The sequence below is a fragment of the Callorhinchus milii genome, unplaced genomic scaffold (assembly GCF_018977255.1).
Source record: "Callorhinchus milii isolate IMCB2004 unplaced genomic scaffold, IMCB_Cmil_1.0 Scaffold3, whole genome shotgun sequence".
Lineage (NCBI taxonomy): Eukaryota > Metazoa > Chordata > Chondrichthyes > Chimaeriformes > Callorhinchidae > Callorhinchus > Callorhinchus milii.
This window is the reverse complement of record NW_024704744.1, coordinates 27,127,928-27,154,203: the sequence shown is the minus strand read 5'-3', so window position 1 is coordinate 27,154,203 and position 26,276 is coordinate 27,127,928. Positions and strand designations below refer to the sequence as shown.

General features: G+C 45.1%; 1 protein-coding gene across 1 annotated transcript in view; it reads left to right on the top strand.

Moving 5' to 3' along the window:
• Positions 1-22,419: 22,419 nt before the first annotated feature.
• Positions 22,420-26,276, top strand: part of LOC103185010 (macoilin-like) — a 50,226-nt gene continuing 46,369 nt past the window's right edge. Inside the window, exon 1 of the mRNA XM_042332808.1 lies at positions 22,420-22,466. Coding sequence (XP_042188742.1) covers positions 22,420-22,466 — 47 coding nt within the window. The remainder of the gene's footprint in view (positions 22,467-26,276) is intronic.

Genomic DNA, 26,276 nt, shown 5'->3' with positions numbered 1-26,276 from the left:
GTACGGTTGGGTGTCATCCGCATACATGTGGAAGTTGACCCCATGTCTACGGATGATGTCACCAAGAGGGAGCATATAGATATTGAAGAGGAGGGGACCAAGGACAGAGCCCTGAGGAACACTGCACGAGACGGTCCAGGGACTAGAGGAGAAACTGTTTGAGGTATGATCTGAACCAATCAAGAACAATGCCGTGGAGGTTGAGGTGAGAGGAGAGGCCGTGGATGAGGATAGAGTGATTGACGGTGTCGAAAGCAGCAGAGAGGTCAAGGAGGATGAGGAGGCAGAGGGAGCCCTGGTCGCAGATGGACAGAATATCATTTGTCACTTTGACCAAAAAAGGGAATAAAGGGAGAGAAGAGGAGGATTTTATTTACTTAGAGTGTAGGGTGTAGAATGCTTCGCTGGGAGAGGTGGTTGAAACTGGATTAATTTTCAAGAACAAACAAAATAAATAAAAAGTCATTTATTGGAGTATGTTGAATAGGGAGGTAAATATGACTGAATGGATTGCTCTTTCAAAGAGCCAGTGCAGACATGATGGACCAAATGGCCTTCTGTGTTGTAAAGATATATTGTTCTATGAATAACTGGAGCACCAAAGCCAGATGAAAAGCATTGAATACTGTCTCTACAACGCTGGGATGCAATCATACATTTTGCAGTGTTAATTTAGCACTGCTTTTCTGATCTTATTGATGAGATACTGACCTAAACAATCTGAGTTAAGTTGTTTCTCAAAATGGCTTCTCCTGCAGACCCCGCACTGTTTTGTGCAGTGTTCCTCAGGGTTCTGTCCTCAGTCCTCTCCTCTTCAACCTGTATATGCTCCCTCTTGGTGACATCACCGGTACACATGGGGTCAACTTCTATATGTTCGCGGATGACACTCAACTCTATCTCTCTGCCTCCATCCTCAACTCCAGGACCACTGATGTCCTGATAGACTGACTTGTCAGACATCAAGTCTTGGATGAGAGCTAACTTTCTACAGTTGAACGTCAACAAGACCGAGTCTCTCCTAATTGGCTTGTGCCAGTGCCTCCGCACCTCAGGTACTGGCAGCATCAGCATCCAAGAATACAAGCTCCACCTCACCAAGCCAGTCAGGAACCTAGGCATCTTGTTCAACCCTTAACTATACTTTCTCCCTCACATCTGTGCCATGACCCGCTCTGCCTTCCCCCATCTCTGCAACATTGCCAAATAACGCGACTCCCTCACCCCTAGGAACGCCGAGCCCTCATACATGCCTTCATTACAACCAAGTTCAACCATGTCAATGCCCTGCTTGTGAGCCTTCCCAACTCTTCCCTCCACAAGCTGCAGATCATCCAGAACTTTGCAGACTCTGCAGCTCGTGTCCTCTCCCACACCAGGCTCTTGTCCTCACCTTCAAGGTCCTCCATGACCTTGCACCCTCCTACCTTTCCGACCTGTTAGTCCCTTATTAACCTGTCCACTCCCTTTGCTCAGCATGCTCTGGCCTGCTCCGTGGCCCCCACCCATCCCAACCCATCATCGGCAGTTGGGCTTTCAGCATCTTTACCCCCACCCTCTGGAACTCCATCCCACATTCCCTTTGCCTCGCTACCTCCTTTGCCTCCTTCAAGGCACGCCTCAAGACCCTCTTCTTCAACTATGCTTTCGGCCACCCTCCTACCCTCGCTGCCCTTCTCTGCCGTCCACCCTCCCTGATCCCAACCTCCCCCCACTGAGCTTGGGTCCTATTCCATGACTGCTCAGCACCTTGGGACGTCCTCCCGATGTGAAAGGATCTTTACAAATATAATTTTGTATTGTATTCTAAGTCATGATCCCATTGAATATGTCCTGAGAACCTGTTTCAAACACTCACACATGACAAAGGTAGTCTTTTTCAGTCCCCAGTTTATATCTAACCAGTTGTTTTTATTTAAGAAACAGTCTGATGCTGTAATAATAAAGAGGGTGATAGGGTAAATATTCTGGAAGGTTGAGATCAAATGGCTGAAGTATTTTCTTCATTGAAACCTCTCTTCTGACCTGGTGTATTTTGAAAGGCCAACACATTCCACACTGCGGTCTGTGACTGAAACCGTTTCTAATGTCACTGTCAAATTCCTTGCACGTCACTTTGCTTTAGCTTTCTACTGCATAAGTAGCTTGACAGTTGTATAACACGGGTGTTTTTGAAAGATATGGATGGGCTGAACCTGGAAGCCTTTATCACTGTAGCACAGGGATTTTAGTACATGGACCAAATAGAGAGACCTGCAACATGCCACTAATGTGAAAGGTTAAAGAGACTCATGATTGGCTCGCACTGGATAGCGTCTGAGAAATTTGGCTGTTACGAGCATTTATGATCATTTTTAAAACGTGCAAATGCATACATGGCAATCTAATCATTGGCAGCACAATTCTTTATCTAAAGGCTAATTGCTTGTGACAATCATTTTTTTACATGTTCTCTAGGAGAAGCTGGGTAGCTCAGCCAATGAACACTAGCCTGGAGTCTACTGAGTCTTGAGTTTGAATCCCCTCAGCCTTTAATCCTTCCGAGGTTGATAAAATGAGTGTGATATTTTAGAGCATGCGAGAGAGCAGGAGACTGTGCCATCCTGTCAGGTATCTGTGCTCAGACCCAACTGTGTGCCAGTGCAACCACAATACAATGCACATTTATGCAGCATTTTTCATATTGGGAGAATGTCTCAAAGAGCTTCACAGTACTTAATGGGCACCCGAGTTGGGGATAGGAGTGGGGGTGTGGGGTGTGAGGTGGGACTGATCCTTCAGGGACTATACCCTCACCCTTTGGAACTCCCTCCATCTACCTTTCTATTTCACTTACATTCCATCTCTTTTTAAATTTGACCTAAAAAAGCAATCTCTTTAAGCTTAATCTTGCCTATGGTCAGCTCCCCCTTCTTCCATCTCCCTTCCTTGGTGCCCGACACCATCTCTGTGAAGCTCTCTGAGACTTTATCGGATGCAATAGGCGCTAAATAAGTGCTTGTGGTTTTTATTTTCAATGTTGGGTTAGGGTGAAATAAAGGAGTGAAATAAATTAATATAACTGTTAACACCAGTAAAGTACAATACAGTACCTGGCAGATTTACCAACATCAATAACCTATCATCACTTTCTCAAACCAATGCCCAGACTCTTGATGCTATAATGAGCATGCTAACAAACTATATAAATGTTACACAGGAGTTCCATCTGCTGGTGACTCCTGTCCTGCATGGATATTAGTTTAATAACCACACAACGAACACCATCTACTCCCTTTTTTTTCATTTTTAATCAGTTTACATGAAACCTAACTTTTTAAAATGGGAGTAAAAAAACAAAATCTCATTCATAGACACCATTTCTATCTTGTATGAAAAGTATTCAATTTGCCCACAAAACACAGTCACTATTCTTTACAGTACATCCTAAAAATTATTTTAGACATCCTCCTGACATGAAAGCCATTATACAAATGTAAGGTTTATTATTATTATTAATTGTTTAATACAATATGTATTTGTGTTTACTCAAGAGGAGAGTCTTGAAGAAGGCAAGGGAGGGGGTGCGAGGAGGAGGGACTGCGGGATGAAGTTCTAGATGATAGGGCAGAGTGGCAGAAGGCCCGCCCACCAATATTGGGGTGAGCGAGGCGGAGGAAGTGAATCAGGCTGGAGCCCGCTAAGCGGAGGGAGCGGGCAGGATGGTAGGGAGTTAGGAGGTTCGAGAGGTAGGGGGGAGCAAGACCATGGAGGGCTTTGAAAGTGAGGACCAGGATCGTGAACTGTATCCTCTGTGTGATGGGAAGCCAGTGGAGATGGGCAAGGATGGGGGTGATAGGGTCGTGGAGCCTGGTGCAGGAGAGGACACGGGCTGCAGAGTTCTGGATGATCTGCAGCCTATGGAGGGAGGAGTTGGGGAGGCCAATAAGCAAGGAGTTTGCATAGTCAAGCCTCGATGTAATGAATGCGTGTAGGGTTTCGGCAGCCTGCAGCGTGAGACAGTGGCAGAGACGAGCGATGTTGCGGAGGTGGGGGAAGGCAGAGTCGGTCATGACACAGATGTGGGATAGAAAGGATAGTTGAGGGTCAAACAAGACGCCAAGTTTCTGGACTAGCTTAGTAAGATGGATTGTGCAACCATAGATGGTGATGCTTTCAGCACTTGAGGTATGGGGGCGCTGATGGGAGCCAATCAGGAGAGCCTCGGTCTTGTTGAGAGCCTCTTGACTTGTTTGGTAGGGGCCGGGGTGAGAGGGGGAGATGGGGAGAGAGTAGAAGATGGAAGGGCAGAGGAGCGGATTCCCTTGACTTTGGATTCGAGGAAGTCCAGCATCGCCTTGCAGTTGGCATTAGAGGTGAGAATGGGTGAGGCGTGAGAGGGTGGGTGGAGGAGTCAGTTTGTGCTGGAAAAGGAGCCTGAGGTTGTCCTTGGCCTCCAAAATTGTCTTCGAGTAGGACGACTATTTAGTGGAGGCGAAGGCGGAGCGGTAGGATTTGATAAGGTCCAGCCAAATTTGACGATGGACTGTTCAGTTCAATTTAAGGCAGGTGCGTTCAGTAGCATGCATCTGTGTTTTAAGGGAGCAGAGGTGGCTCATGTACCCTAGTGACTTACGTGAATAGAAGACGGTTCTGGAAGAGAGTGGAGCAAGGGAATTGAGAGTGGAGGAGAGGGAGCTGTGGAGAAGAATGACAAAGGAGGATAGGTCATTGTGGGAGGAAGCCCAGAGGGGAAGGAGTTCAGATGACTCCAAGGCAGCCGAGCCTTGGGGGTAGATTATTTTCCAGGGGCAGTAGGAGATGGAGGTGGGTTGGGTGGCGGTGGGGAGAGGGATTGAAGAGTTAAGGGAGAAGAAGTGATTCGGGAAGGGAGTGGAGCAAGGGAATCAAGAGTGGAGGAGAGGGAGCTGTGGAGAAGAGTGACAAAGGAGAATAGATCATTGTGGGAGAAAGTCCAGAGGGGAAGATTATCGCTTTGTCGATTATGGTGAGATCCGAGACAGTGAGGCCCTGAGTGATCACCAGGTTGAAGGGATGACTGCGGACATGGGTGGTCAAGTGGATGTGGAGGGAGAGGTTGACGGAGGAGATAAGGGAGGAGAAGTCAACAGAGGTAGAGCAGGAGAGGGTGAAATGTAGGTTGAAATTGCCTAGGATAAGGAGGCATTCAGTTCAGAGGGAGAGGGAAGATAGGAAGGTGGAGATGTTGGGGTTGAAGGTGGGGGAGGGCTTGGAGGGAGCGGTAGATAAGTAGAATTTTGAGGGAAAGTTTGGAGGGGTGGTAAAGGGTAAGGTGCTCAAAGGAGGGGAATGTTCCAGAGGATTAAGGGGATAGGCCGAGCGGGAACCAGAAGATGAGAGCCACACCGCCACCACGGCGGTTAGGTCGAGGGGTATGATGAAATGTGTAGCTGGGTGGTGTGGCCTCTATCAAGGGAAAGGTGTCGCCTGGATTGATCCCGGTTTCACTGAGGTCGAGAATGTCGATGTTCTCGTCGATAATGAGGTCTTGGATGAGGAGTGTTTTGTTGGAGAGGGAGTGGACATTTTGTAGGCTAATGCAGAGGAGACGGTCGGTGCAGAATGTGGGGGGGCAAGGGGCAGGGGGAGGGAGAGGACTGATAGGGATGGTGGGGATGTGGATGAGGGAGGAGCGGTTGTCCCCCATGGTCAGGAACTGATGGGCTTTTCAGCAAGAATGGAGATAGGGCAATCAGAGTGGCTGCTGTTGGATAGCCAAAGCATCTGCCAAGGTGGGCCCGATGGAGGATTTGCAGGCTGGAGCAGAGGGAGGCTATGGGACGGTCGAGCAGGGATAGCAGTTGGGGAGGGCAGTGGGAAAGGAAGATTGAGTGGTAGTAATGGAGGGTGGGAACATTTTGGGGAAGCAACTGAGGTCGGTGGCGGCAGCAAATGGTGGGTGGGTGGATTGCGGTCAGCGAGGCATGGTTAGCCTGCTGGCGTGGGTCACCATGGGGAGAGTAGGACACTCTCATAGTCCCAGTGAGTTCAGGCTGAGAGATTCAAGGGTGGCGGGCAGATGTGACGTCACGCGGACATATAAGGACAATGAGTTCCACATATGCAGTCTACCTACACAAAGACATTTCCTGCCTCTCTCCCTGAGGAGACACATTCCACTTACCTATTTCTGGAAAGTATTAGCCACAGGTTGGCAAGAGTCAAGGCTTGAAGACCCCAGATTGTCCATTGGGGTATTGCTTGTGTTTAACCAGCTAAAACTGCGTAGCTTGCTATTGAGAGCACTGCATGGCAAGCTTTCCTGCTGCTTGTCCAGCTAAAACCCCCTAGGGATTTGGCTTGCAGAGCTAACAGGAGACGAGAGTGAAGAATGCCCGCTCCCAGTGACCTGTACGCTTTTCCAAGTGCTCCTGATGAACCAGGCTGGCTGGTCAGCCATCACCAGTGCCTTGGAGCACTCCAGACCTACGGCAATCTGTTGTTAAGCATGTCACCGTGGAGCCAGCTCAGCTCTAAGGAGACCGCATTTAATCCCCATCCCACCGAAAAGAGATTAGAAAATTTCTTTATGAGGTGAGGGAATATGATAAAATTCTGAAGTACAACAAAATAGGGAGAAAAATTCCTTTCATTGGGGAATCGGTCACAAGCAAACATAGTCTCAGGTTTGTCAGCAGAAGAATCAGAGGAGAGGTTTATAGAATTTCTTCACTCAGAGAGTTACTTGTGTGGAATTCATTACCACAATTGGCTATTGAGGCAGAATAAATGTAGAATCACTCATAAAGGTAACTGAATGTTTTAAAGAGCATAAATATGCCAAATGTGTCACTCAGGGTTGCTAGGGGAACTGGATGAACACCTGAGTAGTAAAACCTTACTGGGGATGTGAAATGTGATACATACATTAGAATACATTAGAATATACAGCACAGAAACAGGCCATTCAGCCCAATTGGTTTATGCCGGTGTTTATGCTCCACATAAGCCTCCTCCTGCCCTTCCTCAACTAAGCCTTCAAGCATAACCTTCTATTCCTTTCTCTCTCAAGTGCTTATCTACCTTTCTTATCTAACTTTGCCTCAACAACTCCTTGTGGTAGCATGTTCCACATTCTCACTACTCTCTGTGAAGAAATTTCTTCTAACTTCCCTTTTTCAAGAGAAGAGTCCAAGCATGTTCAGCCTTTCCTGATAGGTATAACCTTTTAGTTCTGGGATCATCCTTGTGATAGTAGCAAAAAGGGAGGATAACTTAGAAAGAATGCACACTCGGCTCAACTAGTCTGTGCCTGTGTTTATACACCACATAAGTTTCCACCCACTCCTTACACCCCTCCCATACCTTTCTACTCACCCTCTCCCTCTTGCAAAGATGTAGCTTCTTCTTAAATACATCTATACTATCTATTTCCACCATGGCTTCATGCAGTGAGTTCCACAATCATACTAAGCTCTGCATGAAGAAGTTCCTCCTGAATTATCTCTTAGATACCCTAGTTGCTATCTTACACAGTTAACAAGACACTGACTTAACTGAGTTACGGTGACAATATCCCAGCTGCTTCCTATGCAAATTGATAAGGTATAAATTGTTATTATTATAAAATGTTTATAAGGGATTCCATTTGCTTGTCACTCCACCTAACACATCGCTAGTCACATTCTAAAATTAAGAGTTAATAGGCCTTTGCAGACACTGGGAGTGAAATCTACTGGACTCTCAATAAGTTGAACAACAGCAGTGTTTAGACATTGATAGGTTTGTTCATTTTCCAAAAATAAAGGATGCTTTGTCCCTAGCTTGTTAAGAACAGATTTTAAAGACATGTTTAACAGCAGTTGCTGATACTGCTCCAAAACAAGTCATTTACTTTGAGATGTAGCATTCTGAGATGAGTATACAGCAAAGGTGTGCAAAGAGAGAAAAGCTTGCGGTGATTCAAAACTATTGCCGGCATTAAACTATGAACCACTAGGTGGCAGCACACCTGAAGTGGTTTGTACCTTTTTCAAATCCATCTGTCGGTCATTTTATAAATTGTAGTGTAAATTGAAGTCCTACGGTGGTTGTAGAGTTGTTGGATAGCTACTTGTGAGGGTTGGACTGCTGAGGAGGGAGTAAAGGTGAGGCAGCAGTTCGTTTGGAAACCAGACTATACCACAGAGGTAAACCACAGGGATATGGGAAAAAGGGAAGATAATAGGATTGAAAGGATTGCTCCTTCAAAGAGCCGGCACACATAACAACAACAACAAAATTATATTTATAAAGCGTATTTCACGTCGGTAGGACATCCCAAGGCGCTAAACAGTCAGGGATCAGGATCCGAGTGTGGGGGAGCAGGTTTGAGGGAGGGCAGAGAGGTAGGAGAGTGGCTGAAGGCACAGTGGAAAAGGAAAGTCTTGAGTTGTACCTTGAAGGAGGCAAGGGAGGGAGAAAGGTGAAGGGATTATGGGATGGAGTTCCAAAGGGTGAGGGCAGAGAGGCTGAGAGCCCGGCCGCCAATGATAGGGTGGGTCAGGTGGGAGACATGGAGCAGGTTGGAGCCTGCTGAGTGGAGGAAGTGGACAGGATGATAGGGGGTCATCAGGTCAGAGAGGTAGGAGGGGACAAGGCCGCGGAGGGCCTTGAAAGTGAGGATAAGGATTTTGAATTCTATCCTCTGAGGATGGGGAGCCAGGATTGACTGTCAATTGTAGTGACTGTGTATTTTGTTGGTACCTCATTGCAGTTCTGCAATTCAACTTTCAGCACATCCCACGTGTGATTTATTCTGTAATCACTTCTTCATTTCAATTTGTAGCTGAGATAAACGATTCAGGAAACGCAGGGTCAATTATTTTATTAGAAAATGACTTGCAATCCACACTTCTCGATTATGAGTTAATAGTTGGTCTTACAGCATTGAAAATTGCTCTTGGTAATCAAGCAAGCTTTGAATGTTTTAATGATACAAACCTCCTTCCCCACCCCCATATAAATATCAACTAAAACAACAATAACTAAATGCATATTCACAAAATATCATGTGGTTTGATCATAATATCTGTGACAGCTGCAGTTTCATATCATCAGAAGAGAAAGTATATCCTTAGCAAATGCAAGTACGTATAACAATCTGTTGTGTGCGTCACCCAAGTTAATGTCATTTCTTCCAATGTAACAGTCCACAACAGTAATTCTATTAAAGACAACACACGACAATAAATTTAAATGTGTAAACGGAAAATATTGTCAATTCAAGACAGTGTAAACTTTGTTGAACACCAAAGTACATATCAAACAATTATTTCTTACTTTGTATTCATGATATACATTAAGAATTGACGCATATTATTCTCCATGGAAATGTAATGTGCCAAATACTGTAACAATACCAATTTAATCACCTCCTTGTTTTTTATTGATAGAACACAGAGATCCGTGCAGAAGTATTGTTTGCTACAGGGATCTCCGAGGGGCTTGAGGATATTGTCATTTCAATATATAATTCAGGATTCAGTTTTTTAGTGCTCTTAAATTAAATGCCTTTTGCGTCCGTGAATAAATATAAATGGTCTAATTAATGCGTTTCTGCCAATTATTCCCATTGACAGTTTTGTTTAGATATGGGAGGCTTCATTTACTGAAATAATACTTTGTTAATTTGCAATACTTTTTGAAATCAGCATCAAACCATTTGCTTTTGTCTTTAACAAAAGGTACCTGTTTCAATGATGGGATAACAAATGAGAAACAAAAAGTTTAAATTAGCTCGAATTCAGCATGAATAATAATAATAATCCTTGCATTTGATATAGCGCTTTTCACGTCTTCTAGGCGTTTCAAAGCGCTTCACAAAATATGCTGTAAAGTGAACTGACTGTATATTTGTGGGCGAAACGCAGCAGCCAATTGCACACAGCAGTGTCCCACAAACAGTCAATAATAATAACAATGGCAAAAAGGAGACAGATATAGATCTATAGTTCACGTTATGTGCAATTTAAAGCAGAATGTGGGATTCTCTGCCAGAAACTATTGTCAAACGGTCCTTGAAAGAGTCATTGCTTCCCAGATTCGCTCCTTCCTCTCCTACCACGCCCTTCACGAACACCTCCAATCAGGTTTCCATGCTGCTCACAGGACAAAAACTGCTCTGGTCAAGGTGACAAACAACATCATGTCCATTTGTGACCAGGGCTCACTCTGCCTACTCGTCCTCCTCGATCTCTCTGTTGTCTTTGACACTGTGGACCACTATATCCTCTCACTTCAACCTTCAAGGTTCTGTCCTCACTCCTATCCTTAAAAAACCCTCCCTGGACCCTTCTCTACTCCCTAACTACCGTCCCATCTACAACCTTTCTTTCCTCTCCAAGGTCCTGGAACGAGTTGTTGCTTCTCAGATTTGTTCCATCATCTGCCTCCTCGAACCCCTCCAATCAGGTTTCCGTCCCGCCGAACAGCTTCTCCTCTAGCCCCCGGACTGTCTCATGTGGCCTTCGTCAAGGCTCTGTCCTTGGTCCCTCCTCTTCAGTATCTATGTGCTCCCTCTTGGTGACATCATCAGCAAACATGGGGTCAACATCCACATGTATGCGGATGACACCCAACTGTACCTCTCTGCCTCCACCCTTGACTCCAGGACCACTGCTGTGCTGACAGAATGTCTGTCAGACATTGTCCTGGATGAGAGCTAACTTTCTTCAGTTGAACTTCAACAAAACCGAGGCCCACCTGATTGGCTCCCGTCAGTGCCTCCACACCTCAGGCGCTGACAGCATCACCATCCATGGTTGCACACTCCACCTTGCTAAGCCAGTCCAGAACCTTGGGGTCTTGTTTGACCCTCAACTATCTTTTCTACCCCACATCTGCACCATGGCCCGCTCTGTCTTCTCCCATCTCCGCAACGTCGCCCGGCTCCGACCTTGTCTCATACCGCCAAAACCCTTATACACCTTCATTACAGCGAGGCTCAACTACAGAAACTCCATCCTTGTCAGCCTCCCCAACCCTTACAGGAATACAGTTAAAGATGCTGGCCCTCACCTTCAAAGCCCTCCACGGTCTTGCTCCTCCCTACCTCTCTGACCTCCTAACCCCCTACCACCCTGTTTGTTCCCTCCGCTCAGCGGGCTCCGGCCTGCTTCACGTCCCCCATCTTGCTCGCCCCACTATCGGCGGGCAGGCCTTCTACCACTCTGCACCCAACCTCTGGAACTCCATCCCGCAGTCCCTCCGTCTCGCCTCCTCGACTTGAAAGGCGCTACACAAATGTCATTTTGTTGTTGTTGTTGTCCTCAAATAGTCCAGGTCTTATCTGTCACACTGTCTCCAATTTGTCTCTGCCAACAGTTTCTCTTCCAGCCCCGCAGCGTCTCATGCGTGTTCCTCATGGTGTTCCTCCCCCTTGGTGATTTTAAATCAGAAAAGCAGGAAGTAGAGTCAGTATGGGTAGAGGTATGTAATAACAAGGAGCAGAAAACTCTAGTGGGGGTAGTTTATAGACCCCCGAACAGCTGTCACAGTATCTCTCAAGGTATAAATCAGGAAATTAGCAGAGCATGTAGTAAAGGAAAAACATTAATTGTGGGTGATTTTAATCTGCACTTAGATTGGGGCAACCAAATTGGGAAAAGTATGATAGAGGAAGGGTTTATAGAATGTATTAGGGATAACTATCTAGATCAGTATGCCGAGGAGCCAACCAGGGAACAGGCCATGTTTTGTGCAATGAAGCAGGGCTGGTCAGGAAACTGGAAATTAAGGCTCCTCCAGGGCAAAGTGATCATAACATGATGGAATTTAGCATTAAGTCAGAGAGAGAAGTAGTTAAGTCCAAAGCAAAGGTTTTAAATTTAAGTAGAGCCAATTTTACTGGTATGAGAGAGGATTTAGCCAAAATAAACTGGGAAATTAGACTTAAGGATTTGACAGTAGACCAGCAATGGCAGACATTTAAGGAGACAGTGCAAAATTCCCAGCGAGCATGTATTCCTTTGAGGAATAAGAATGCCACGGGATAGGTGGCCCAACCGTGGCTAACTAGAGCAGTTAGGGAAAGTATAAAGTTAAAGGAAGAAGCCTATAAAACAGCTAAGATGAGTAGTAAACCCAAGGGTTGGGAGAACTTTAGGGATCAACAAAGGAGAACCAAAAAGTGATTAAGAGGGAGAAAATGGAATACGAGGGCAAACTAGCAAAGAACATAAAGACAGACTGCAAGAGTTTTTATAAATATATAATGAGGAAGAGGCTGTCAAAGGAAAAATGTGGGTCTGCTACAGGCAGACATGGGGGGAATCATAGTAGGGGACAAAGACACGGCAGAGTCATTAAACAAGTACTTTGCTACTGTCTTCACCTTAGAAGACACTGAAAACCTACCAAGAATAGAGGGGAACCAAGAAGACAATGTTACCGAGCAACTTGGGGGAATTAATATTAGTAAAGAAATGGTTTTAGGTAAATTATTAGGTCTTAAAACTGATAAATCTCCTGGACCTGATGGCCTACATCCTAGGGTTTTAAAAGAGGTGGCTACTGAGATAGTGGATGGCTTGTCTTTGATCTTCCAAAATTCTCTGGATTCTGGAACGGTTCCCATTGATTGGAAGATTGCAAACGTGACACCACTATTTAAGAAGGGTGGGAGAGAAAAGATTGGGAACTATAGACCAGTTAGTCTGACTTCAGTGGTAGGGAAAATTCTTGAGCCCTTAATTAAAGATGTCATTATGGGATTCCTGGAAGACCATAACAAGATTAGGCAGAGTCAACATGGCTTTACAAAAGGGAAGTCATGCTTAACTAATCTTTTAGAGTTTTTTGAAGATGTATCTAGCAGGTTAGATAGGGGGGAACCAGTAGATGTAGTATATTTAGATTTTAAAAAGGCATTTGACAAAGTGCCACACAAAAGGCTATTGCACAAGGTTAAGGCCCACGGGATTAATGGGAACATATTAACATGGATTGAAGAGTGGCTAACGGGTAGAAAACAGAGAGTAGGGATAAACGGGTCATTCTCGAATTGGCAGGATGTGACTAGTGGAGTGCCACAAGGATCAGTGCTTGGGCCTCAGCTATTTACAATTTACATCAATGATCTAGACGAGGACATTGAATGTAACGTATCTAAATTCGCAGATGACACTGAACTAGGTGGGAGAGTAAACTCTGAGGATGATGCAAAAAGATTGCAACGGGATATAGATAGGCCAGGGGAGTGGGCGAGTAGGTGGCAGATGGAATTTAATGTGGGGAAGTGTGAAGTTATTCACCTAAGTAGAAAAAATAGAAAAACAGATTATTTTCTAGAGGGGGAGAGATTAGATAGTGTTGGTGATTCTCTTCAACCATGCCTTCATCTCCCCTCTCGACTCTCTACCCCCTCCTCGCTCCCTCCCTTCCCTCCCCTCACCCTGACCATTTCCCCCCTGCTGGGGTCCTGACCCAACTGTCCAGTGCCTTGGGACGTCCTCCCGACGTGAAAGGCGCTCTATAAATGCAATCTTGATGTTGTTGTAGTGTTCAGAGCCAATTTTGCTGGTATGAGAGAGGATTTAGCCAAAATAAACTGGGAAATTAGACTTAAGGATTTGACAGTAGACCAGCAATGGCAGACGTTTAAGGAGATAGTGCAAAATTCCCAGCGAGCACGTATTCCTTTGAGGAATAAGAATGCCATGGGAAAGGTGGCCCAACTGTGGCTAACTAGAGCAGTTAGGGAAAGTATAAAGTGTCCTTGTGCACCAGTCTCAAAAAGTTAGTTTGCAGGTGCAGCAAGCAACTAAGAAGGCGAATGGCATGTTAGCGTTCATTGCAAAAGGTTTAGAGTACAAGAGTAGGGAAGTCTTGCTGCAACTGTATAGGGCCTTGGTGAGACCGCACCTGGAGTATTGTGTGCAGTTTCGGTCTCCTTATTTAAAAAAGGACATACTTGCCCTAGAGGGGGTGCAACGTAGATTCACTAGGTTAGTTCCTGGGATGAGGGGACTGAGCTGTGAGGATAGGCTGAATAAACTAGGGCTGTATTCTCTAGAGTACAGAAGAATTAGGGGAGATCTTATTGAAATATATAAGATTCTTAAATGGCTGGATAAAGTAGACACTGAGGGTCTGTTTCCCCTGGTAGGAGAATCTATAACCAGGGGTCACAGTCTTAAAATTAAGGGTCAGCCTTTTAGGACAGAGTTGAGGAAACATTTCTTCACTCAGAGGGTAGTGAATTATGAATTTCACTAAATTCCATAGTGAATTTATGGAATTCACTACACCAGAAGGTTGTAGATGCTCAGTCCTTGAGCATCTTCAAGGCTGAGACTGATAGATGTTTTAAAAATAGAGGGATTAGGGGATATGGGGATAGGGCAGGTAATTAGAGTTAGGTCTGAAGATCAGCCATGATCTTATCAAATGGCGGGGCAGACTCGAGGGGCCGAATGGCCTACTCCTGCTCCTAATTCTTATGTTCTTATGTTGACATGGGGTCAACTTCCACATGTTCGCGGATAACACCCAACTCTCTGCCTCTTCCCAACCCTGCCCTCCCCTGCTCAGGTCCTTTTCCCCTACTGTTTAGCACCTTGTGATGACGTCCTGACATGAAATGGGCTTTAGAAATGTAACTTTGTTGTTTGTTTTTGTTGCATTGTTAGAGGTGCTGTCCTTCAGATGAGATGTTAGACCAAAGTCCCATCTGTCTGTTCAGGTAAACATTAAAGATGCCATGGCACTATTCAAAAAGTGATGAGAGTTTCTCCCAGTGTGCTAGCCAACAACTCCCCAAATAAAATTGATCACTGACTGTTTGTGGAACTTTGCTGTGTGCAAATTGGCTGCAGCGTTTGCCTACAAATAAATAGTCACTATGCATCACAATTAAATCATGTGAAACACTTTGAGATGTCTCAACAATAAGATAAAACACTATATAAATACAAGGATTATTATATTAGGAGCAGAGAGCCCAGCAGGGTGAGGAGGGAACTGACTGAGATGGAACAGAGTGAGAATTCTTCTAAGGAATTTGGTGAGAGTGGGAATTCGGTGCAGAGACCATGCAGATTCACCAAAGACATGACTCTCACATGGTGCTAGGTTTGAAGACATCATGGAATGGTCGCAAAACATTCTACGGGGGAAGGGGAACATCCAGAAGTCGTGGTCCATGTTGGAATCCATGACATATGGAAAAAAGGGGCTGAGATCCTACAGAGAGAGTATCAGAAGCAAGGGAAAAAATAAAGAGTAGGACCTAAAAGGTGGTGATCTCTGGATTACTCACAGTGTCTTGTGCAAGTGAGTATCAAAACAGCAGGATCAAACACATGAATAGCGTGGCTGAAGAAATGGTGCAGAAAGGAGTGCTTCAGGTTCCAGGATCATTAGGACCAGTTCTGGGGCAGGTGGCACCTGAACATGGTAGATGGATTACACCTGAACAGGGTTGGGACCAATGTCCTCGCAGGGAGGTTAACTAGTAATAATAAAATAATCCTTGCATTTAATAGAGCGCTTTTCACGTCTTCTCGACGTCTCAAAGCGCTTCACAGAATAGACTGTGAAGTGAATTGACCGTATATTTGTGGGCGAAACTGTGTACTGTGGGGAAGGGCTTAGACTAATTTCAAGTGGGGAAGGGAATCAGTATGCAGCATCAGAGAGGACAAATAAGTTACACAGAGGGCTGGGAGAGACGAATAGCAATGTAATAAGGAGTAATTCAGAAAAAGGAGGGATTAGACGGGAGAGAAATACAGAACAGCCTAAGTCGGTCTTGGAGTGCATGTGCGTAAATGCATGGAGTGTGACAAATAAGATTGGTGAGCTGCAGGCTGTGGTTGCCACATGGGGTTATGAAATAGTGGCAATAACAGACCTGGCTCAAACAAGGGCAGGAATGAGAGCTGAATACTCCTGGCTACAATGTATTCAGGAGGGATAGGGAAGGAAAAAAAGGAGGGGGTGACAATATTGATTAAAGACATGGTTATGGCCCTGGAAAGGCACAACATGCTATAGAGTCCAAAAACAAAATCTATTTGAGTAGAGTTGAGGAGCAGAAAAGGAGCTGTTACTCTGTTGGGTGTATACGATAGACCACCAAATAGTGGGAAAGAGATAGACGAGCAAATCTGCAAGCAGATTTCAGAAAGATGCAAAACCAATAGAGTAGTGGTAATGGGGGATTTCAATTATCCTAACATAGACTGGCAAAATAATCGTAAAGGGCATTGAGGGGGAAGGATTCCTGAAATGTGTGCAGGATAACTTTCTGGATCAGTATGTCTCCAGTCCAACGAGGAAGGAAGCAGTGCTGGATCTAGTTCTGGGGAATGAAGTGGGGCAAGTGGAATAGGTTTCAGTAGGAGAGCACCTGGACAACAGTGATCACAAAATCATTAGGTTTAGAGTCCTTATGGAAAGGGAAAAAGAGCAATCAAAGGTGAAGACACTCAACTGGAAGAGGGCTAATTTCAGTGAGTTAAAAAGCAACCTAGTCGAGGTGGACTGGAAAGAAAGATTGACAGGTAAAACAGCTAATGAGCAACGGGAAGCCTTCAAGGAAGAGATAGTTCGGGGACAGAACAAATACATTCCCACAAATGGGAAAGGTAGGGCATCCGAACCTCCCTGGATGAATAAGGCAATTGGGATTAAAATAAAACAGAAAAAGGAAGTTTATGATAAATGTCAGATCCAAAATCCGGAAGTAATCAAATAGAATATAGAAAGTACAGAGGAGAACTGAAAAAGGAAATAAGAGGGGCAAAGAGATTATACGAGAAAAGATTAGCGGGTAACATAAAAGGGAATCCTAAGCTATTTTATAAGCATATAAAGAATAAAAGGTTAGTCAAAGGTAGGGTGGGTCCAATTAGGGACCAAAGAGGAAATCTTCTTGTGGAGGCGGAGGGCATGGCTGACGTACTGAATGAGTACTTTGCACCTGTCTTCACAAAAGAAGAGGATGCAGCCAATGCCACAGTATCGGAGGAGAGGGTAGAGAAATTGGATGATAAGACAAAACTGAGAGGAGGTACTAGAAAGGATGTCAGTGTTCAAGGTAGATAAATCACCCAGTCAGGACGGGATGCATCCTAGGTTACTGAGAAAAGTAAGGGTGGAAATAACGGAGGCTTGAGCCACAATCTTCCTTGGATACCGGGGTGGAACCAGAGAACTCGAGGGTTGCAAATGTTACTCCTTTGTACAAAAAGGGGCAGAAGGATAAACCTGGGAAATACAGGCCAGTCAGCCTAACATCAGTAGTGGGGAAACTTCTAGAGACTATAATCCTTGACAAAATCAATTTTCACTTAGAAAATATATGAGTTAATAAAGGACAGCCCCCAACACGGATTTGTTAAAGGCAAATTATGTCTAACAAACCTGATAGAGTTTTTTGATGAAGTAACAGAGAGGGTGGATGACGGTAGTGCAGTTGATGTAGTTTATATGGATTTTCAAAAGGCGTTTGATAAAGTGCCACATAAGAGACTTGTAAGCAAAATAGAAAACCCACGATATTAAAGGGACAGTGGCAGCGGATACAGAACTGGCTGGGAGACAGAAAGCAGAGAGTGGTGGTGAACGGTTGTTTTTCTGACTGGAGGGGAGTGTGCAGTGGTGTCCCCCAGGGGTCAGTACTGGGACCACAGCTGTTTTTGACCTATATAAATAACCTGGACTTGGGTATAGGCAGTACAATTTCCAAGTTTGCGGATGATACTAAGCTAGGAAAAGTTTAATGTGGAGAAATGCCAAGTGATGTATTTTGGGAGGAAGAATGAAGAGAGGCAATATAAGATGATGGTACAATCTTAAAGGGGTTGAAGGAACAGAGAGACCTGGGGGTTCATATAAGTAAATCTTTGAAGGTGGCAGGACAGGTAGATAAAGCTGTTAAAAAAGCATATGGGATACTAGGCTTTATAAATAGGGGCATAGAAGACAAACGTCAGGAAGTTATGATGAACCTTTATAAAACACTGGTTAGACCTCGGCTAGAGTACTGTGTTCAGTTTTGGGCACCACACTTTAGGAAGGATGTCAAGGCATTGGAGAGGGTACAAAGGAGATTACCAGGATGGTACCAGGAATGAGGAACTTCAGCTATCAGGAGAGGCTAGAGAGCCAGGATTATTCTCCTTGGAGCAGAGAATGTTAAAAGGCGATTTAATAGAAGTTTTCAAAATTATGAGGGGATTCAATAGGATGAACAAGGAGAAACTATTTCTACTGGTGAGTGGGTTGGTAACCGAGGACACCGATTTAAAATAGTTGTTAAAAGAAACAGAGGGGAGGTGAGGAAAAATGTTTTCACACAGTGAGTTATTCGGATCTGGAATGCATTGCCTGAAAGGATGGTGGAAGCTGATTTGATAACAACTTTTAAAAGAGAAGTAGATAATTATTTGGGGAGGACAAGTTGGCAGGGCTATGGGGAGAGAGCGGGGGAGTGGGATGGAATTGGATAGCTTTTTTCAAAGAGCTCTTTTCACAGACACAACGGGCCGAATGACCTCCTTCTGTGCTGTATAATTCTATGATTCTTTGATATATCATTATTATTCCGAGTTTAATTTCCTTCAAATTGGTGCTGGTGGCAAAGTCCATATTGGTTTTAGCTAAACGGTAAGGTTCCATAGCTATACAGTATTTGATAAGAAGTAATGCAATATATCTCAATACAGCTAGAAATAATATGTTAACGGTTAAACAAAATTTGAAATGATTACTCTGATTACTTGATGTCTTGGGACATCCAAATATAATTTTGTTGTTGTTGTTTAAGAGTCCTGTAGCTCAGTGGGTAGAGCACTCGCTTTGTAAGCGAGAGACCTGAGTTCAATTCCAGGCAGGGCGAAACCTTGGGCAAGTTTCCTTACTCCACACGCCTAATAATAATCTCTCCAAAGCAAAACAATAATGAATTGGTCATTTTCAATCCACGACTGTCTGTGGGACATTGCTGTGCGCAATTGGCTGCCGCGTTCGCCCACAAATATACAGTCAATTCACTTTACAGTGAGTTCTGTGAAGCGCTTTGGGATGTCCTCCCAACATGAAAAGCACTATATCAAATGCAAGGATTATTATTATTATTATTTATCCTCCTGACGTGAAAGGCGCTATGCAAATATAATTTTGTTGTTGTTGTTGAAGAATAAATTAACTTTGGAAATAAACTGATACATAAATGCACAAGTGAATTACCATTCCATCTCTTTCTTCTCAAGGACGATCCAATGTTACATCTCGTTTTCTTAGTATTTCTACTTTCCCTGCCTCAAAGATAGCCTCTATCATTAGAGTATCTCCTTCACTCTTCCAACAATAATAATAACTTGCATTGCAACTTTGGTATCCTTGCATTAGAATATCTGTTCTCCTTGTACAAAACTCCTCTGCCCGTCCCCTCTGTTTAGCTAACATAGGCCTTATGTGTTTTCCCTGCACCCTCCATACCACAATTGGTCGTCAAAGCTTTCGTCATTCAATCTTTGGAACTCCCTGCAATTATCCTTTCATCTTGCCTGCCCCCCCCACCACATTTATCTATGAATTCCACCGTAAGACTGTGCTTATGGCCAACCCCACCCTCCCCCTTTACTATTGTTTGGCACCCAAGCTCGCCACTATACAGCACTCCTACATGATAGCATGAGACATTACTCACATGAAGGGCGTGATGTAAATGAAAATTGGTGTTGTTGTTTTGAAGTGTGCCATATAAATGCAAATTTTGTAGTGCTTTATCATATAGTCTAATTGTTCCAAAGTGAATGAGCAATTTTATCTGGGAGATTGTTGGCCAGGACACCGGGGAAAAAACTCCCTTCTTTTTGTCAAGCAGTGCCAAGGGATCTACAACATCCATTAGAAGAGACAGATATAATTCTGTTTCATGTGTTATTTGAATGATGGCACTTGTGCCAATGAAGTGCTCCCCAGCACTATATTGGAATACCATCTTAGACGTGATGTCCTTGCCACCAATCCCTGATAAGATTAGTTCAAAGTCCCTTCGTGAGGCTTGAACCGTAGAGATATTTTAGGTGCTCCATCCAATACAAAGATGATTTTTTTATGTTTACAGAAGTAGCAAAATCAAAGATCATTCAATACCCAATATAACAAAACCAAAGGAAAAAAATCATTATCCAGCTAAAGTTCTTCATGTGAGCATATTCAACAACAACTTGCATTTATATTCCACACTGAAAACCAGGATGTGTCCTTTTTGTCAGTTACCACCATTATTGAATCTTGTTTAAGTCCTGTTTTTGGAGGCTTTGCTGCATGCAAATTGACTTCTGCCTTCACCTACAAAACACACACTCATTCCACTTTACAGTAAATCCGGTGAAGCGCTTTGAGATGTTCTCCTGACTTGAAGGGGGCTATACTATAAGAACCCTTGCATTCAGCACAGCTCCTTTCACGTAGGGAGGACATCCCAAAGCACTTCGCAGGATTTACTGTAAAGTGCAGTGATAGCGTATTTGTGGCAGTGTATTTGTGCGCAGCAATGTCCCACAAAGAGCCATGGTGTGAATGATTCTTATCAAATTCAAGGATTATTATTATTATTTTACTCTCTTGACCACTCCCTATCCCTAAACACAGTTTTAAATTTCTCTCACTCCCCCCGAGTCAATGGCATTCATTGATGCTTCTCAACATCATCCTTTGTGTTAGTTACATTGCTTGGGGTCGGTCTTGATTGGGCGATTTCACTGTGCATTCGCTGTGCACAACATGCAGAGCTGAGCTTCTCTTTACTTAAAGGCTGTGACGGTGACGCTGCATTCATGAGAAATCAATTCACCATTAAATCCCTCATCCTTTTCCACTGATGAGTGGTCGCGATGGTCCACAACTCATTTGCGAAAATGCAAGCACCATTCAGCCCTCAATGAGACACACTCGATACAATCTGATCATTTCACACATACACCCACGCACACATACACCCACGCACACATACACCCACGCACACATACACCCACGCACACATACACCCACGCACACATACACCCTCGCACACATACACCCTCGCACACATACACCCTCGCACACATACACCCACGCACACATACACCCTCGCACACATACACCCACGCACACATACACACACATACATACACATGCACATACACCCACACGTACATACACACATACATACACATACATATGCACATACACACACACATATGTACACACGCACATACATGCACACCCACACGCACACACATACATACGCACATACACCCATACATGCATTCATACCCACATACATACACACATACACACCTACACAAATACGCACATACATACACATATACACCCACACACACATACATACACCCCCCCCACATACACATACACACACATACATACACCCTCCCACCCCGCCCACACACACATGCATACATACACACACATACACCCCTCCCACACGTTCAGTGCTGTGATCTGAAACATTTGACTGCACGATCAGCTTCCAAATAACATAGAACCTCGTTGTCGTTTTTTAATTTAATAATATATATAATGTGTAATATTAAAAAAATCACAGACAAACAAACGGAATCAGCTTGAATAATAAAAGTGCCGCCAAAGGAGCAGGAGTGGGGGGGGAGGTAGGAGGGGAGGGAGTGGGGGAGGGGGTTAGGGAAAGGGTGGGGGGTAGGAGAGGAGGGGGTGGGGGTAGCAGGGGAGGGGGTGGGTGGAGGGGGGGTTAGGGAGGGGGTGGGTGGAGGGGCGGGTTAGGGAGGGGGGGTTTGGGGAGGGGATGGGGAGGGGGGGTTTGGGAGGGGTGGGTGGAGGGGGGTTAGGGAGGGGGTGGGTGGAGGGGGGGTTAGGGAGGGGGTGGGTGGAGGGGGGGTTAGGGAGGGGGTGGGTGGAGTGGGGGTTAGGGAGGGGGTGGCTGGAGGGGGGTTAGGGAGGGTGTGGGTGGAGGGGGGGGGGGGTTAGGGAGGGTGTGGGTGGAGGGGGGGGGTTAGGGAGGGTGTGGGTGGAGGGGGGGGGGTTAGGGAGGGGGTGGGGTGGAGGTGGAGGGGGGGGGTTAGGGAGGGGGTGGGTGGAGGGGGGGGGGGTTAGGGAGGGGGTGGGGGGTGTATGCATTTTGCGAGGTTTGGTGCAAACAGCTTTGTGTGTGTGTGTGTGTGTGTGGAGAAGCTGCGCACATCAGCGCAGCACAAGCCCGTGTGTGTGTGTGTGTGTGTGTGGGGGGAGCGGAGGGGGTGAGGGGAGGGGGTGAGGGGAGGGGGGGGGAGGGGGAGGGGGGAGACAGGGGCGGGTTTAGGGATCTACATCTTTGTATCTCAATCTCTTGACGTGGTTATGTTTCTGTTCTTTGTGGCGCGCTATTTATTTACGAAGGGACCCAGACCCGACTCACAGTCCGGCCATCACCGCGGGAGACCCGGGAGGACCATGCGCCCCCTCAGACGCAGCAAAATCACGGAGGGTCTGTCCGAGAGGTGAGTCACCGGGCGGGCGGCGCCGTGCCCACCCCCCGGCCCCCGGGATACCGTGTGTGGGGGGGGGGGGGGTTGGACCGGGATCTGGTTGTTAGCAGCTGAGCCAGTGATGGTGATGGTGATGATGATGATGGTGGTGGTGGTGTTGGTGGTGATGCAAAACAAGGAAACAAACAGAAAGCAAACACAGGGATTAAAGCCTCGTCTCCCCCTCTCTCCCTCTTCCCTCCCTCTCCCCCTCTCTCTCTCTCCCCCTCTCTCCCTCTCTCCCTCTCCCCCTCTCTCCCTCTCCCCTCTCTCTCTCCCCCTCTCTCCCTCGCTCTCTCTCCTCTCCCCCTCTCTCTCTCTCCCCCTCTCTCCCTCTCTCTCTCCCCTCTCTCTCTCTCTCTCTCCCTCTCCCCCTCTCTCTCTCTCTCCCTCTCTCCCTCTCTCTCTCTCCCCCTCTCTCTCTCTCTCTCTCTCTCTCCCTCTCCCCCTCTCTCTCTCTCCCCCTCTCTCCCTCTCCCCCTCTCTCTCTCTCCCCCTCTCTTCCCTCTCCTCCTCATCTCATGCAGTGCGATGGGTATTTGATCTGCAGATGGCTGTGTGCAATAGTGCAAACAATAGCTCAGGTCCCTGTGTATGTCTGTGTCTGTCTGTCTGTGTGTCTCTGTCTGTGCCAGTCTGTCTGTGTGTGTGTCTGTGTGTGTCTGTCTGTGTGTGTGTGTGTCTGTGTGTGTGTGTCTGTGTGTCTGGGGGTTTAAGTTGCTTCCGACTGGAGTTCCCTCTCCTGCCCGGGGAAAGGGTGGCATCGAGAGAGCGATCCATCCACATCCACATCCTATGCATCCCACCCATCGCCCGCCACGTTTAAGAAGTGCAGTGTGTGTGTGTATGTGTGTGTGTGTGTTTTTCCAGACAGATCAGTGCCGAGACGCCTCCCCTCCTTTCTCTTTGTTCGAGTGATTTGCACAGACACTGGGCGCTGAGCAAGTCCTGGATCCCCTCTGGCTGTTTATTGAGACATCAGGACCATTTTCACCCATCAGTTCTGAATGTAGGGGTCAAGGGCTTGTCTCTCTCCCCCTCCTTCCCCCCCACCCCCCCCTCCACCACCATCATCACCATCACCCCATCATCATCCCCCAGAAACATTGAAATCACTGAAAAAAACAACAACCCCAATGCCTTACCTCTAAGGCAGACCAACAGGACAAGGATACAGATAGATGCTGCTTCACTGCTGATGGATCCAGTTACTTGAATAAAATGCTCAGCAAGGTGTGGGCATGAAGGTTACCAGGCTTCAGTGTCGCCACTCGGTTCCCCCCAGTGAGATTTTATTTTCACCTTAGAGATAAAAGCCATCTCCTGCTGCATGAGAACCTCGCACTTGTATTGACTGCTGAGATGGCTATGTTGCACCTTTGTTCCACACTGCAAATGAGGAAATCTTGCTTCCCATTCACACTGAATGGGGAAATCATTCCACTGCATGTGCTGGAGAGTAAGAGTAGGAGGAAGCATCTCGACAGCAAGAAAAACAAGGAAAGACAGGAACAAAGAATGCGAGGAGCGCAAGGGAATATATCAGAGATACACACACACATTTTGACAACATTTTAAACCGGTCATTTTCGGGCAAGACGTTAAACCAAAGTCCCATCTGCCTCTCTAGGTAAGTGTGAAAGATCCTACGATACTATTCGAAAGAGAAGGCAGTTTCTCTCAATGTCCTGGCTGACAATCGCCCAGTCGAAATTGGTCAGTCATTTCATTTGCTGTTTTGAGTATCCCATTGTGCAAATTGGCTGCCGTGTTCGCCTACAAATACAGTCACTACACTTTACAGGAAATCCGATGAAACGTTTTGAGACATTTTGACGACTTGATAGGGTGCTATTTAAATGGAAGGATCATTATTTGAATCAAGTTTCTCTCAAATCAAGTTTGAGAACGGATTTCCTTCTTTATGTAAATACCAAAAGTCAAACACGATGTGTTGAATGGCTTTCTTCTACACTGTAAATTTGTAAATGAACTCACCAAGGACACAAGCAGTCAAATTTTATCTTAGTTTCACGTTTTAGTTTGATTTACATTTGCGTCTTTGAACACGTGATAAGTGTAAGAACAACAACATGACACATTTGCAATTCTAACATGCTTGTTGTCGTGGAAACTGCAAAGGTGCTCACTGATACTGACCTGGAATCTTTTGTTTTGCAAATAAGTTGTTTTAGTTACGGTAATCCGGGTACCCCCTTTCTTTACTTCAATCTTAATGTTAATATATTTGAGTTTACTTAACTAGTACAGTTAAATTATCATTCACATGAGTTAGAACCTTAAATGGTTCAAGTCAGCAGTTCTTTCAAAACAGTGTATTAATAAATAATGTCATTCAGTGGTTGAATTAAAAAGATACAAGGCAATTTTTAACATGCATGAATATTTTTTAAAGAACAATTTCTGCTGATTAAACTTCAAAGCTTTCCCTGGCTCACCATTGCAACCTAAAGTCGGTAACATTGTCACTAGTAAATGGGATTCTTTCCACTCAGCTCCTGATAATCCTGAAAGCCAATGCCTTAACAGGTAGAATGGTCCTAGCTGGACAGGCAGTAGGGAGTTTATCAGTGCCTAACATTTGTAAACTGTGAGGTTTTAGCTTGTTCAATTCCAATGATATCCCCAAAGAGCACTTTGGGATCACTTTGGGTTTTGCCAACATACATCTGGCTATAGAGCAAATAAGTAGCAAACAGAACTAGCAAACAGAAACTCTGCTTCTTTGGGTTCTTAGTAATTGAAGTAGAAATAATAGATTTATTTGTATAGCAAGACACCCCAGCTGAATAAAACAAAATCAGCCTGGACCTTTCTTACCTGCCTCAAGTAATGCCAATTATTGGAAAAGACATGAGAATAGGTTTGTCTTCTAACCTCAGTATATTGTTTAGCAACTGAGAGGTCTAACATAATTCTCCAATGGTTTACTTGGTAAACACACAGCCAAGTGCAGCACCTGACTCCACATACCCACGACTCCATGCTTGCCAAGTTCCATAAGCTCCCAGTACCTTTATGGATTTTAAGATCCTTATTCTGAGCTTCAGATTTCTTTTTACACTTGCCTGTCTCACCTATGAGAATCTCTCCGATATTTCCCTCCTGCCCATGCCTTCCATTCCTTTGTTGCTGGTTGATAATAACAATAATAGTCTTTCCATTTAATATAGTATATTTCAGGTCAGGTGGGTGGCTCAAAGCACTTCACAGGAATTATTGCAAAGTGAAGTAACTGTTATTTTTAAGGTGAACATGGCAGCCAATCTGCACACATCAATTTCATACAAACAGTCATGATGTGAATGACTAATTTTATATGGAGGATTGTTAGCCTGGATGCCAAAAGAAACTCCTTTCTCTTTTTGAGTAATGCCATGGGATCTTTAACTTCCACCTGAACAGGCAGACGAGACCTTGGTCTCAATGCTCCGAGACCCTATCCTACACAAAGGTAATATATAAGTTGTTGTTTAACATCTGATTCAAATGATGGTACCACAAACAAAGCAACCCCCTCCAGCTCTCATCTATTCTAGGTCTGAAATGTAAGCCTGGAATAGGTAAGTGCAATGTCCTGATGTAGGGATGATGTATTTATGATAATGATATATCCCCACTTGACTCAGGGCCGAGTGCTACCAAATGAGGCATGCCGATACAGTCTTGTGTGTTCCTCATTCCTTCCATACTTCATTGGTCCCTGAACCTCCAGCCAGTTTGCTACTGTCCAGTAGAAACTCTTCCTAAACCTTTTCACCT